Source organism: Hetaerina americana, unplaced genomic scaffold (genome assembly GCF_022747635.1).
Source record: "Hetaerina americana unplaced genomic scaffold, ioHetAmer1.1.p SCAF_1, whole genome shotgun sequence".
Lineage (NCBI taxonomy): Eukaryota > Metazoa > Arthropoda > Insecta > Odonata > Calopterygidae > Hetaerina > Hetaerina americana.
The window spans coordinates 15,113,403-15,129,671 of NW_027286069.1; the positions used below are offsets into that span (position 1 = coordinate 15,113,403).

General features: G+C 34.6%; 1 protein-coding gene across 6 annotated transcripts in view; it reads left to right on the forward strand.

The window, feature by feature from the left end:
* Positions 1 to 16,269, forward strand: part of shi (dynamin-1 shibire) — a 59,346-nt gene that overhangs the window by 27,514 nt on the left and 15,563 nt on the right. For 5 of the 6 annotated variants that reach the window (XM_071586251.1, XM_071586255.1, XM_071586250.1 and 2 more), the window contains 3 exons: positions 1,710 to 1,916; positions 4,411 to 4,589; positions 9,451 to 9,705. In XM_071586251.1, coding sequence (XP_071442352.1) covers positions 1,710 to 1,916; positions 4,411 to 4,589; positions 9,451 to 9,705 — 641 coding nt within the window. The remainder of the gene's footprint in view (positions 1 to 1,709; positions 1,917 to 4,410; positions 4,590 to 9,450; positions 9,706 to 16,269) is intronic. The other variant, XM_071586254.1, reaches the window with a different exon arrangement.

Here is a 16,269-nt window from a genome sequence, read left to right on the forward strand (position 1 = left end):
GTAAGATGTATGTATGCATCCTTCAGAATAATTTATTTTGAGAATAGGCTCATGTTATCAAAATGTGATAGCCTGCTGTAGCTAAGTCCTGTATGACCATAGCTTGTGTCATGGATGTACTCCAACAGTACTTTGGTGATGCTCATGTTTACTATCATCATCATTTAATGCCATTATATGAGTGCCGTTAGTGTTGGTGTGTGTGATTGCTATTCTAGTTCTTATTAGAAAGGTTTTTAACTTTTTGCATGTAAGTAGTCTCTTCTCTAGATTGTGAGCTCCTTACATTTGTACACACTTTACATGTTTATAGAATATTGAGTCTTTATTATGCATCTGGTTTGGTGTGTTACTGCAAAGCACAAATGCTGTCATTTGAAATGTGGAATTTTTAGTCTGTAGCCTTGTAATACTGTTTTACTAATGATATTTGAGGCATAATATTAATTTTATTTTTAGTAATGATTGCAACAGTAGGTTTTGTATTGATTCATTTTTTTAATGAATAAAACCGAGAAAATGTTCAATTGAAAATCTGAAATACCTGTGGAAACAATTTTTCAATTGCCTTCAGTTTAGTGGCCATCTTAATATAAAACTAAGTTGGGCATTGCCTCTAAAGTAAATTATCCATAGATTGCTGTCGGGAGGTTTAATTATCTGCATTGGTGTGGCATTAACTGGCAAATTAAAATACATAATTATGAACATGGATGTGTGTTCACTGAAATTAAAACTGATAAATTATTTCATTTTTGCCATTTTGAATGAATTTTTTTCATGATTTTAATCTTTTTCAGCCATTTAGTAATGCTGAAGATGCTCAAGCACAATTGGAGCCATATTAACTGCATATGCAAATACCTAAGATTTAAATTTGAGCATTGATTAAATCATTAGTGTTGAATCATACATATTAAACTCAATTCTCAGGATTTGAAATTGAAGTTAAATTAAGTTAATCCAAGCAAGCCTCTCAGTATTTATAAGTTTGGACCAGTATCATTTGAAAAAAAAATGGTTTCAATCGGAGTCTAATTTGCCATGTAATTTTTCCTTTTTCCGTGGGTTGTTTTGCTGCATTGCTTGTGGAATCCTGGCACAACTGTACTTCTCAACTGCTTGGATTACCATCACTTGGCATCACCATTGTTTCAATTTCTACTGTCGTGGTCCACTTATGGTTGGGATTGGCTTTGTATGATACCTTCCCCACTATTGGCTCCCCTCTGCATTGAATCCTTAAACACAAACTTTTTTCAAATCCTTTTCAATATTTTCTTTATGGAAAATCCTTGATTGTGGCTGTCCATCTTTAATTTTATATTTTTGTTTTTTATTCTAAAATAACTTTTTTAAATTTATTTTTCATTTAAAATTTGAATAAACTCCAAATCTTGCACATTTCCTTAATTTCCTTGTTACTTGATGCTCACATTGTTAATTTTTTGCGATACTGCTGAATTTTTTTGGAATGCAATAAACAAAATGTTATCATTTAAATATATCAACATTATTTTGTACTGCGTCCTCAAAATTATTTTTTTAATTTATCACCATCCTCAAACATGCCATGTTGGTATGAAAATAAACAACTGTCCTTTCATTGCTAAACAAAATTGTTTCATACATGCCCCTTGATACTTCATTCTTGACTCTCCTGGTGCACCCAATTCCCTTTGTGTTGTTTGCTGGGGTATTATGTTCAGGGATCCTCTGAAGGAAGTTCATCAATGGATCCTCAACTGGAGAGGCAGGTGGAGACAATAAGAAATCTTGTTGATTCATACATGAAGATTGTGACCAAAACAACCAGGGACTTGGTACCCAAAACCATAATGCACCTCATCATCAATAACGCCAAGGATTTCATAAATGGAGAGCTTCTGGCTCATCTCTATGCCTCAGGAGATCAGGTAAGTTTGAATCATGTTTGAACTGTTATTTTTTCTTTCCTAAAAATCCTAGATACAGTCAGTCCATGATAATGACTTTTAAAGTATAGAACACTTAAAATAATTTTATGCCTCTGTACTCACCATACGTAGATATCTTAGCATGCATTGCCTCATCATTAGAATTCGTTGTTTATTGGATTGTAGGCCTATTTATTAATTGATTTGAAATAGGAATAAATAGGGTGCACTGATTTGATCCCATGACGGGGAAAAATAGTTGACTTCCAAAATGACCACAAATCATTGTATCCTGTGTGTGCATTGAAAAGTTACCCATATAAATTATTAGGGCATAATTCTGGCACTAATTTCTTGCAAAAATGCTCCACTGTTCCCAAAGCACAGTTTATTTTGGCTCGGTCAATAGTTAGCATTGGATAATATCATATATAATACAAAATGAGGTAGCATTGAACAACTTTGAATTGCTAGTCTCATTACAAGTTGTTATTTATTTCTCAGGTGCATAATGCCAATAGATCAACCAACTGAATGTAAGGTTCCTTCCTGAAGGAGATGAGGATAAACCTCAATTATGTAATTTGGTTAAATGAAAAAATTTTATCCATTTTGAATCCTTCCTGACTTTTTCTCACTGTCAAATGGATAGTGTGGACAATATTGGAGTCAAGCCTGCCAATGAAGCCTGGCTCTCAGAGGAAGGGTAGATGGCAACGACAGAAATGGCAGCCTCTTGAGGCAGGGGAAGAAGTTATGTGTAATCATGCAGTGGAAGAGTAAACAATTGAAACTTCAGATCATGCCCAATCTCCTCTCAAAGCCCTTTTAAGGCTCCTATCAAAATTCTTTCAAATGAATTCAGAGACCATAATGGCAGTGATTCTTTTTATTAAGGTTCTCCTAGTGTTCATTCCTGAAGGCACTGAGTGGAATAAAATAGCTCTATTATGGCTTTGGTTCTTAGCTTGATAATTGTCCTCTCGTGTCAAGGAGCAAATGATAACACAAACATTCCCTTGTCAGAAGGACTACAGATGGAAAGAGCTGTGCATTATCAGAAATCAAAACGTATGCTATGCATCACTTTACAACTGTTTAGTCATTTTTTTAATTAGGATGCTCTGAATGCCAGAATCACATCTTGATATGAACTCATTTAAATAAGTCTTTGGAATTTAACTTCCTTATCCATGATGGTAAGACCATATCTTTAGATGAAAATCCACAGTTCACCAATTCAAACCCATAGATATGTATTCATTTTCCCTGTTTTTACTAAATACTCGTGATACATTTTTTACATGGCCATGCTTGTCAAAAAATATCAAATTGGATAATGCAGTATTGAATACAATATGTAGAATTGACCTGATCTTTAGATAAAGTACCTATACTCCATATTCATTAACTGTTGTGGCTCCTAGATTTCATTATGTATTATTCCTGATTGTGGGATTTTTTCTAAGAAGAGATTTTTTTCTAACACCTGGATAGTTTTGATTCTTTCCTTACTCTTTAAAAGAACATTTTACACAAGGAAAAACATAGTCACTTCCGAATAATGAGCTAAGAGTGTTTTCTTTCCTTTGAATAGTTTCGCTTTTGAAAGAAATTTAAAGTTATGTAATTAATTATGGCTGAAGCACCACATTCATGCATACATTTCATATTCTAGTGCTAACAATAAAAATATTTTTTAACCCCCTGATATACAAATGAAAATTAAGTAAAATATAATATCATATAGGACAGATATTTGAAATTAATATTTATTTATAATTTCACTAATTGAATTTGAACATTAAAGGAGATAGTCATTCTCATAAACCAGAATAGTCCCTCAAAACTTGAGTTTAATAATAAGCAATCTTTTTAATTAAAACACTCATTTCATTGATTAGGTAATAATACTTTTTAATAAGGCTTTGACATACTTATTTATCAAATAAAGCAATTAATATAGGCAGTCCTGGAATTTGAACATATTTTAGTCAGAGGAGGTGGCTCTTGGAATTGGAATTAATGTCATATGTCAGAAGCTCTATCCTATAGTGTTGAGTGTTCAACTTCAGAGTAGGTTCAAGTATCAAGGTCACCTCTTAACACTCCTAGCTAATCTCTAAAGGCTATTTAATCTTTATGTCCTGGGTATCAGGTCTTGCTGGGAAGTCACAGACACCATAAACAGGAACCCCTACCCTGTGAATTTCACATTCCATTAGTCTTAGTACAGCATGGGATCCTACCCTTGTCTATTAAACCAACCTTAATTATCAGCAGAGGTTAATGGGTTTTATTGCATATATGCTGCTTATTGGTAATTAGTTTTTGTCTCTCTTCTCATTGAGCAATATTAATGATACTTAAATTTTTTCAAAACAATGCAAAATGAGAAAAAAGAAAATGATTTTTCTCTGTTTTGGTTTTACAATTTGTTTTAAAAGTGTCGATCAACCCTTTCACATTTTTCAAAAATGTTTGATTTGTACAGGCTAGCATGATGGAGGAATCACCAGAAGAAGCTTTGAAGAGAGAAGAGATGCTTCGTATGTATCATGCTTGCAAGGAATCGTTGCGCATCATTGGTGATGTTTCCATGGCAACTGTAAGCACTCCCGTGCCACCTCCAGTGAGAGATGATTGGCTTCGCTCAGGTTTGGATAACCCAAGGTGTGTACGTTGCATGTGATAAAATTCATATTTATGCCTGTTGGTGCATGGGTGTCGGAAACTTGGCTTTTGATGTCGTATTTGGGCATAGTCCTTATGCAACACGGAAACCTTATCTTGTATGGGAATAAGCTGTATCTCTGCATGACAGATGGTCTGCAATAATTTGTAACCAATGGCAGAAGTACTGTATCAATCTCATTTGAAGATCAAGTATTTCCTATTCCCTTTAATTATTTCTTTTAGACATCAGTGATCTTTGTGCCTGCAAAGGGTGATCTGCTAAAATAGGTCCATGATTTTCAACAGGGTTTCAAAAACCCTAACTGATAGCTTTTACACAACACCTGCATCTATGGTGGGATGTTGTTCAAAAACTTTTCCGTTTCAAAGCCAGCATATTTCCTACTAGGCAAATTAGCCCAAGGTCAATACAGATTGCACTGGCAAAGTTAGGTCTCATTGATGCAGTTTTAATGGTGAGAAATATAAAATGAAATTAGTGATTGGAGGTATGGTGTAACTGTGAGTAAATTCTGTAAGCCTCTGCAGTTTCTCTTTGTCCCCGGCTTCAGATTTATAATTTCCCCATCCATGCTGGTTCATTATCGTACATAATTGTATTATGTATGAGCTAATAGTTTTGACCCCTATTCAGTCATTCACATTCTCAGTAGGTTTTATCTCTACTTGATTTTCTGCTTTGTGCATTTGTCTTGCTCAAAATTCTGGACCTCTTCTGGTGTTTTTTATTGACTCCGTACCTTATTCAAAAGTTTCTTTTCAAAGCTTCATTAACCTTTTCTCAGGATTGTCTCTCATCTTCTGTCAAGATTTGATTTCTTTTCTGTTACAACTATGATCTGTAAGGTAAAAAACTGCTCAGTACTCAGAGACTTTCTTTTAACTGATTGGTGTACTTAATTCAATGAAACCTCATAATTGCAAAATTCAAGGGAAAATAAATCTTACAGTCACTTATTTCTCCAGTAAAATCAATGTTTTTTACTATCTCAATTAAAATTCTGGTTGAATTTGTCCAGTCAGTTTGTATTGTAATTATTTGTCATTAAACATTTGTTGTCAAATTAAAAAAAAACCTTTTGTCACAATATTTAGAATGAAACACTTGATGCTGCGAATATTTAGTTAATAATTATGAAAAATTTATTTAGTAGCTGTGTCCATCCAAAAACCTACCTTAACCGTTAGATTACCTAATAATAATAATTATGAAAATTAATCCCCAACCAGCCAGATTGGGTTATTACCCCTCTGCTAGAAATTGGCATAATGGTCGATGGTTGTTTCTGTGAATTATGGCAGCTGCAAATGTGCAATAATTGCAGTGAATTTGTAAATATACAAGTTTTGCATGAAAAACTAGGAAACTGATAGATAATAAACAATCAAAGAAATGGGTGTATTGGAAAACATTAAAAGGCAACTTCTGGAATACATAAATAATTCAAACAAATGGATATATTGGAAAATTTGGGAAAATAATTAGTTCATAAAAAGTTAAGTTCCTCATTAGTGCTATATTATGCTGGTTGGTATATCCTTTAAAAAAAAATTCAGTATTGACATTAATTTAGCTCTAAAATGTTGATCAGTCATAATAGGGAGGGTTAATTATGTGCTGTTTTTTTGTAAATGACTTCACATGGCGGAATGGCATTTGCCTTAGGGGTTTATAACCTTTATAAAACAAGAACGTATTAGGGATAGAATAAAATGCCTTCACCTAAGTAGAAAGGTAACTCTGTTCTTCTCAGCATGAGGGGGGCATTAATGGCATTAAACCAAAAACATGAACAAAATCTGTAATAGGTTAGTGATTCCAAGTTGACATGCTACATCCATTTGTAACATATCTGATTATTTCATTGTGGCAGTTGACCTAGGAAAGAAAAGTTGTGTGTTTAATTAATACGTGTAACTTTGTACTATGATAACACACAGTGCAAGGCAATGTCTTAGGGAAAATTTCAAAGGAAACTATATGTTTATGATTCACAGAACCTGTTCATAACTTTCACCTTTACTAAGGTATATTTTGATAAATCGGTACTGAAAACCATGAAATGCCCGTTTTTTGCCAATCCCTTGTGTTTGGCCAGGATTTTCATAGTACCCATGAATTATTATATGATATTCGAATTAAGGGAAAATTTAATGACAAACAGGTTTACTCTATGTAACAATCAAAGGACTCCTGCATGCTATACTAAAAAAATGTTCATCCTATTAAAAAAATCAAAGATTGTATTTTATGGCATGAAGATAACTAATTCAGAATTAATTCAGATTCCTAAAAAGTTAAGAGGCATTGTTATTGAGCATTTGTGACATAAATTTCAGTAATGCCATAATTATGGTCGCTTAACATAAAAGCAATTATTCCAAAATGGATAGTAAATTTATAATCACATCAATCTTAACAGGCATTGTTGGGTATATTTTGTAATTTTTCAATCAGCCCATTGATTATTTAGAAGGAAATGTTTGAATTTTGTAGTTAGTGTCAATGGATTATTTGTGACAAATCTATCTTAAGTGGGAAGTATTCAGTTTTTTCAGTGGCAACCAAACAGAAATCAGTTATTCTCATGATTTACTCAACAAACTATGTAGCTAAATATTTAAAATATTGGCAACCAAAAGTAGTAACCTCTCATCAAGCAGCTTCGGCGTTGTTAACTGCTTGGAATTGATGGGAGAAATATTTTATCATAATTTTGATGTAAAATTGTTTCTTTATTGGCAAAAAGTTTGAAATTGTAAGTTGTGGGACAAAAGTTATGCAAAAATTTTCTGTACTTGAGTCAATTTGTAGAGAAAGAGAAGAAAAGTATACCACTTTTCTGATATAAATGACCCATTTCTTTAGCTGACATTTAAAAAAATATAATTTTTGATTTTGCATGCAATACAAGTAAATATTGTGAATTCATCCCTATGGTAAAAAGCTGTAATCCATACCAAAAATTAGGAATTCTTTCAAAATCTCCGGGAAAAGATTGGGAATATCCCTCAGGCATACGAGTAGAATGCTATCAACATTATTAAATGTACCCTCGCAAGTGATTTATCACGGTTATGTCCATATGGATTTAAGATTTACACTGTGGAATTCAGCTCTCAATGGTAATCCACTGTAATCAATGAGGTTTTTTAAAAATACTTTAGTGATGCAATCTGCGGTTGGCATGCAATCTCGTACAATGTGTTTGAGGTGAAAAAAATCTGTCAATTCTTAGGTAGCCATTTAAGGTGGCAACTGATAGAAGGTAGCCTTTCCATAGTAGTTTCCCTTATTATCTAGGTAATGGCTACCATAGCAGTTTTCTGAATGTTGAATAACAGCAACAAATGTGGTCTTGTTCATAAATTATACAAACAGGTGACTGATGTTTAAGTCTTCTTTATTTGCCGAAACTAGTTAGGTCTCCAGGCACACAGATTGTGTACAATGTCATGAACTGCACCTTGAGCTGCCTCTCTTAGTTCTTTCACTGCTTGGTAGTTCATTTAATGAAATTGCACTATTCATGTAAAGCACATACTCTATCAGTAATGTATCATTTTTTTTTAGTGATTCTGTCCCTTGAAATGCTGTAATCTCACCACTCATTATTTAGTTTTCCACATAGAGGGAGTGAGTACATGCCACTTGTAAATAATGCACAGTTTCTTTGTAATTATGTAAAATAAAGAGCTTGCACCTCAGCACATCTGACAAAGTTTAATTTTTCCAGTGATATCAATGGGTTATAAATGTGTTTCTTAAAAAATCTTGAAGGGTAGTAGTGTTATAAGTTATATCACTGGTGTAAAAAAGAGGTATCACAGGGCTGTATTATTTAGTAATGGTCTATAAACTTAAATATCATTCCCCCAACCACTCCTTGGTGGTTTATTTTTAGTAAATCAAGGGGTTTCTTCAAAAGCAGGTAGGCATTATTCCTTGCCAGGTTAGTAGTCAGCCATTTAGATGGCATTTGTAAAAAACAGGATGGCCTGTGATCCTTAAATTCTTGAAAACTGGGGAAAATTTTTTTTTAATTCTGTAATCAAACAAATTCAAGTTTTTTATTGGTAAAATAGCCAAAATTAGAAAAAATGTTTTTAACAGCTTCCTTTTCGTATAAATATTTTGAAATAATAAAGAGGTTCAAATTGTTAATTAACATTTGAAATAATAATACATTTTCAAAATATAGTATCAAATGCTTATTATTTTCATCATGGTTATGATGCAAATTATTTTATGCAAAATTTCCAATCAAGAAATTTTTGAAAATAAAAGTAAATAGAGGGTAGTTAACAAATGAAATCCATACATTGACACATGCCTTGAGTATGTGAGTACCTTCATTTTATTATTGTGATTAAAAATAATTCAATTCCTAAAGCTCATGAAAACCAGATATAATGCCATCCTAGGCCATTTTAGCAACCCCTTAACCATCCCTTTTCAAGTTAATTTTCCTCATATATTTGAGTATCTGTATTGTACAAGAAGACTTTTGTATCCATTTTTTCCATTGAAAATATCTGCCAATAATTTATTTCAATTATTTTGTAAAAACTATGGTCTTGCTTCATCTAATCTAAAATAAAACTTTTTGCCATTACACAAACTCGGTCACTAACTTGAAATTTTAAAGTGACCAAGTGATCAGGAGGATTCATTTCAAATTTCTCCTCCTTGGATTCAATTTATTTTGTTCAAATAGGGTAATTTTTTGGTTAGGGATAAAACCTGCACTGCACTGCACCAAAGGCATGGTAATGACCTAATGAGGTATAGCGAGTCTCTCTTCGAAAAAGCGGTACAGCCTTTGCACATTTACAGGCTTTCCCCTCCTTCGCCGGGTGGACCACGCAGGATGGCACCAGCCAGTTCAGGAGGCCCACAGATGGGCGGGATGGGTGGAATGGGGAGTATGGGGGGCATGAGTGGTGGAGCCCGGGCCCCTCCGATACCTCCGCAAGCAACAGGGCGGCCTGCCCCGGCAATACCATCAAGACCAGGTGGTGGAAGCATGCCACCAATGCCTCCTGGCAGGCCACAGGGAGGTGCAGGTCTCCCACCTCCTCTCATTCCATCGTAAGTAGCATCCATAGTACTCTCACGCAGCAATTAATAGTGCTGACTAATTAATTGACCTCTGCTGACTGAAGAGTCATAAATCTTTTCATGAAGCAAGTAACTGACGCCTAATTCCTACCATGATAATAATTTCCTTTTTTTTAATATGATGCAAACTGCTTACTCATATACAGCAATGTTAAAGTGTGCACGTGGGCCACCAGTTTTGTAATGTCTTTCTGCTAATTCTTGGATTTTTGTAATATATAATTACTGGAAGTAGAGAAGTATATCCATTACTTCATTGATGAAGTTTGAATGGTTGATAACCCTAATGAATAGTGATCTAATTCAGGAGTTCTATTTATGTTGGGTGGATTATTTATGGCATTATTCTCTTTTTCCATCGTGTAATGTAAAATACTGTAAACTCTCGATTATCCATGCTAATGGATGGATAATTAAAATTCATGGATTACCGAAACAGGCAGAACATATGATGGTGATATAAGTGATGTACGGAAATGCACAAAAACTCTTTTTTTTATTCTGTGTGTTTATTCAAGATTTTTAATGGTGGAAAGTGGGTTTTTTGTTCAATTTTTCACCCATTTTACAAGGGTGGAATTAGAGATTTACAAGGAACCAGAACTATCATAAAGTGAATAGTAGGGTGCATTTTCCTCAGAAAGACATCAATTACGTAGCCAGGATAAAACAAATTACTGACAAAGGGCTAATTTTAAGAAAACAATTGCTAATGTGGATTCATATTCGTCATATGATATTGATTGAAATAATGCATTGTAGATAGTGGCTTATTTATTGCATAGTAAAACTACGTATTTGATAGCCTTAAAGGATAATATGAAATTCTCGAGGCTAATAAATTTGAGGAAAATGATAATGGAGAAGTGTGGTTAGTACAAAGATGTTTAAAATGAAAAAATTAAATACTTTGAAAACTTGTGATTTGGTGAAATGAAAAACATTTTTTAATAAGTACAGTAGTCCAGGGGTAGAGTGCTGGACTACTGACCATAGGGCCCAGGTTTGATTCCCAGGCAAGCCTTTCTGGGCACCTGCAGCTCCACCCAAGCTATGTGATTTTTCGGGTGCATAATCTTCCTGAGAAACCATAACCGGCACAGGAAGAGGAACTGGCCCCCCTACCCTAATGTGTGAATTTCACAAACCTTCAGGCTTAGTACTGGGTGAACTCTACAATCACCTACCAATCTAACCTTTGGGTTGATTACTGTGTTTGTTTTTTTTTAAGCTGAGGTTTTTCAAGCATTTTTTTAAAGTATCAAAATTTATAAACATTTGATTACTTGACAAATGTTATTTTATTAAAAATTTGAGGCGGTCAGAAGAGAATAGCATGGATAATCCCCAAAATGACTAATCGAGAGTTTACTGTGTTGTAAAGACATACCAAATAAATATTAAGCTCTTGCATTTTCATTTCATTGTGAAACATACAATTGAAAAAACATCAAGAGCATCTACATAAATTAGATCCAATACTGAATGATTATCAGTTATCACCACAGATCTCTTCCCAAAGATCTATGCATTAGGTGTTTACTCATTAAGGGCTACCCATCACTACGTGGGAAACTTGGTGTGCTAGCGCTGAAATCTCTTGGTGATTCTGAGAACTTTTCTTACTACCCTCATATCTTGTAGAGTGCTCCGTAATATCATTATAATACAGTCGATATTGAAAAGGTTAGTTTTATAAGAGTGAAGTATAATACCCCTGCTTTTCCGAAATACTTAGATGTATTTTGCGATCTTTTGTGCTTCTGTGCACAGTCTACTTGGGTTTAATCCTTTAAATTGGGACACAATCATGGTGTACATCAGTCATCCATTACTGGAGTGGGGGCAATATCTCTCCAGGAGACTGATATGACCCAATGATACATAATATTGTATTAACAATCAACCTAATCAATGCTATAAGTAAAATCTAAACTAAGAAGCCAGCCATCAAGAAAATATTTAAACTGCTAAAGTAACTCTTATTAATAGTAAAGGCAAAGAATAAGTAGACCATGTAGCTCGGTTGAAAGCTAAAGGCCCATCATGCGTAGAAACGAGTTTTGGGCCTGGAGCTTACCCCTTCCCAGAAGAGTGCAAAGTTTCATTCTCTCTCTCAAGGTCTCACTGTGACAATGTGTGCCCATTGCCAACCTCACCGTTTTTTCTACCTTCATTTTTAGTTGTACATTTTAGTTAGCTAGTTTTGTTTTTAGATTTTTCTCCCTAAGGTTTAGTTAGGTTTTTTGGGGGGTGCTAAAAAATGGGTGGGAATACATAATGTTACCTTTAACATAAAAGAAGTTAAAAGACTAGTTTAAGAAAAGTGTATGTATATAGGGGCAGAAGAGTGGAGAAACGTATGGGCAAGAAAGAAAGAAGTGGAAAGAACATTTATTGAAAATTAAGTTGTTATGGACAGTTTCCATGGAATTATAATAAAATGGTTTGAGGCATTTCATGAAATTATAATTAATGAAGGAACTGATGAAAACGACAGTGACTAAGGACATTTTTAATTGACATATGTAAACATTTAAAAATAAATAAACGTATTGCACGATATCAAATTATTAATTTCTTACAGTTTTTAAAACATTGAGAGAATAGTATTTATGTAGTGTGGAAAATTGTGCAATTGCAAAAATCTGTTGGCTGAGAGTAATACTTAAGTTGGCTCTTGGTTGATGTCTTCAAAGCTGTTCAAATCCCTTCGCTACCGTTGGCTGCACTGTTAAGTGTCTGCCCAAGACCTCCCTTCTACCCCTCTTCTTTCCCTCTCCAGTCAAATTTCTCCCCATCCATGCCTCTTTCTGTGCAGGTTGGGGCAACCAGCTTTGTGGAAATAAAAACCGACGGAAATGAATCAAGTCAGTAAAATAAATATACACCAATAAATCAATCCAATATCTAAAATCATAATTTATTCAAACAATGATCTCCATCTCTTATCAATTTAGCATTGTATTTTGAGATTTAACTGAGGTGTACAGCATACTTAAAAACTGTTTTAGCTGATGTTTGCAAGATCTGTTGCAACAATAAGGGAATGGACATTTCAATGTTCCAATTGTTATTGGAATCGCTCACCTATATATTATATGCCAAAATTATAGGGCTCCAACATATGTCTATCATGCACTTGTCATCCCCACGGACCACTTTGAGTACCATGCCTCATTGCCCCTCTGGTGTCTGTCTTGTGACCCACACTCCTTATTGGTATTCCTCAAGTGAGCGCTGATTTTGAATCTCACTGACAGAGGCTGTTGCCCTTTGGCTTATTTCCACATCACATTCCGCTCACTGCTGTTATTTTCATTGGCTTTTTTCTAGTATCAAATTGCCATCTCTCTTATACGCATTAATGAAGTTGCCAAAATTGTCAACACAACGAGAATCCAACTCTCTTGATCAAAACTGATATTATAAGGATACGAAGACTAATCACTCACAATAACATGAATACATAACTCTTCTTGGTAATAGTTACTGATCATTCTTCTCATGTTCCTTAAAAACCCATAAAAATCATTTTTATATTCAGAGATTTAGTTTAGTCTTAAATCTCCTTAACATGTTCTCATAGAGCAGCTTAATTACAAACTTTCCTTAAATTGATTTTGAAGATGACAATAAATAGAAGAGTAGTATGATAAATGCATGAAAAATCAATAAATTTTTTACTTGAAGGGATATCTAGATCTTGCAGTACATGGGCAAAACAAGTCTTAGTAGGATTAAAATATTAGGTTATTTGTCTATAAAATGTAATTTTTTCATGATCATTAGAAATTATCTACATGGTAAAATCTTGTAAATATTGTTGGTCATGCCACAATACCTGAGTAATTATCATTATATGCCTCTCAGAATGTGAACGAAGTACCAGAATTCTTCAATAAAAATTTATTTTTTTAACTATATAGTATACAAGGTCTGTTCAAAAAGTATCGTGACTTTTATGTTTTTTCAAAAATTATATATTTATTCATGAATATCTATTTTGTCCCCTTCAAAGTACTCCTCATTAGATAATATACACTTGTGCCAATGTTTTTTTCAATTCTCGAAGCACTTCAAAAAGTCATTTTTTGTGATCTTGTTCAGCTCCTCCTGTGATGTAGTCTTTATCTCGTCAATCGTAGCGTAGCGTCGTCTTTTCATGGGCCTCTTCAGTTTCGGGAACAAGAAAAAAGTCACTGGGGGCCAGATCTGGGGAATACGGTGGTTGAGGCATCATTAGTTAGTTGTTTTTGGCCAAAAAGTAACAATGTGAGAGCAGGGGCATTGTCATGGTGCAAAAGCCAATTTCTGTTCTTCCGCAAATCCGAGTGTTTGTGGCAGATTGCTCCGCGCTAACTGCGTATATACTGCAGGTAATATTCCTTATTTTTCGTTCTACCCTGTGGCAAGAACTCATGATGCACCACACCTCTGCTATCGAAGAAAACTGTAAGCAAAACTTTCACATTCGACTGAAATTGGCATGCTTTTTTCGGTCTTGGCTCATGCTGCAGCTTCCATTGGGATGATTGAGCTTTACTTTCCATGTCATAACCATAACCACATGATGCGTCACCAGTTATGACCCCCTGGAGCAAATTTGGGTCGTCATGGACAGAGTCCATTACCTCATTAGCAATATTAATACGTTGCTGTTTTTGGTTGAAATTGAGCAATTTTGGTACGAATTTTACGGCGACCTGTGTCATGCCCAAATCATTGGTAAAAATCGAATGGCACAAGCCAATCAAAATGTCTAAGTCCTCGGTAACTTCTCTAATGGTGATTCGACGATTGGCCAATACTATTATCTTCACTTCATCAATGTTTTCATCTGTTGTTGATGTGCTCGGGCATCTGGCAAGCTCATCATCGTTCGGCCCTCTGAGAACATTTTGTACCACCGATAAACGTTGCTTCGGTGTAAGGTAAATTCTCTTTATGCCACAGTCAACATTCGGAATGCGTCCGGACACTTAATTTTGTTTTTCACACAAAATTTGGTACAGAATCTTTGAACCATTGTTTGGAACAGGCATTAATCAAAGACAAGCCAAAATACGTCCAAGCAAAACAGCTGTCAAAAATTAACTGATTATTCAAATTGGCCCAACCTTTCGGTGTAAGTGAGAGAAATAAGTGCCTACATAACACCACAAATATAAAAAAAATTCAATCCATTATGGTCATTGCATGTTACTTCCATGGTTGCTTTGGGTGAACTGAGTATCTTTCAAACTACAAAATCCACCTCTAATGCAGTACTGATGTCAAATCAGTTAACCACATTTTAACAAAGATTAACATATTTTAACAAACACTATGTGCCTGGTGATAATCTTCTATATTATCCAATTGGTACGGTATAAATTCTGATGAATGAAAAGCACTTCAAATTCTGTGGTATCAATGTTTTTAGGCGGCCAATCTCTAAGGAAATATTAACCTGCATGAACCTGCAAGGTTCATGATGATATCATATTAAAAGCCATAATCAACCATCATTTATAGTTGTGTATATATTACCTGGGTGCTAACAATAAAAATTGCCAAATATATCATGATGCAATTCAGAATCATTTCAGTGCTGAAAAAAACTCCATTTTAGAACTTCCAAACTTCAAACATGGTTATCTCTCTACTGTAATCAGGATTTTTATTAAATATACATTAAATTTCCAACTATTGTCATAATTTCAAACTCTGTGGGTACACCTTTTTTCATCTGATGCCATTGAATCAAAGAGCTACAAAAATTCCTAATCTGCCATTGCCAGTCCATCCAGTTCTCAATGGAGATGGAATAGAATGGCCAACTTTCCGCGGTATATGTATTGGTGATCAAGAGTTGGAAGCTGAGTCATGCAGTCTTCCAAATGAAGATACACGGACTAATACCTTGGCAATTCACCCAACATAGAAGGTATATATTATCAATGCGTTATTTCACAAAGTATATTCCTCCTCAAACAGTGAATTACTCCCTTTGTGGAAATGATACTTGATTTCTGGCTTACCGAAGATATGGATGTGACAAGGAATTGGTCTTAAAAAGTAGCTCCTGAAAGAAAACCTGGAATATGGTTTGAGAAAGGACCTCTGTGCAGGAAGAAAGACCTAAACTGATAGCATATACCATATGGGGCCAGCATTACAGAGAAAGTTCTCTGAATACTTAAAAAGCTTAACATCATCACATGCTTGAACTGTTTTAAGAAAGTGAGCAACATCCTACCAAAATGGAGTGACTGAATCCTGCACATTAGGAGTCTATCAAATAACTTTACAGCTTAGGGAAGTCCTAAATATGATCAATAGAAAGAGCAATTGAGTGCCACCGCCAGGAATACCACAGAGATCTGAAAAACAAGCATATCCACCTCATAGCCATTGTGGAACATACCTGATCAGAGCAGCTAACAAGATAAAACTCAGGGGAAGCTGAAATGATCTATATTAGTCATGCTACTCCAGGCTTATTCATGAGGCCATCAAAATTGCAAAACAATCTGCTCATTTCAATGGGGA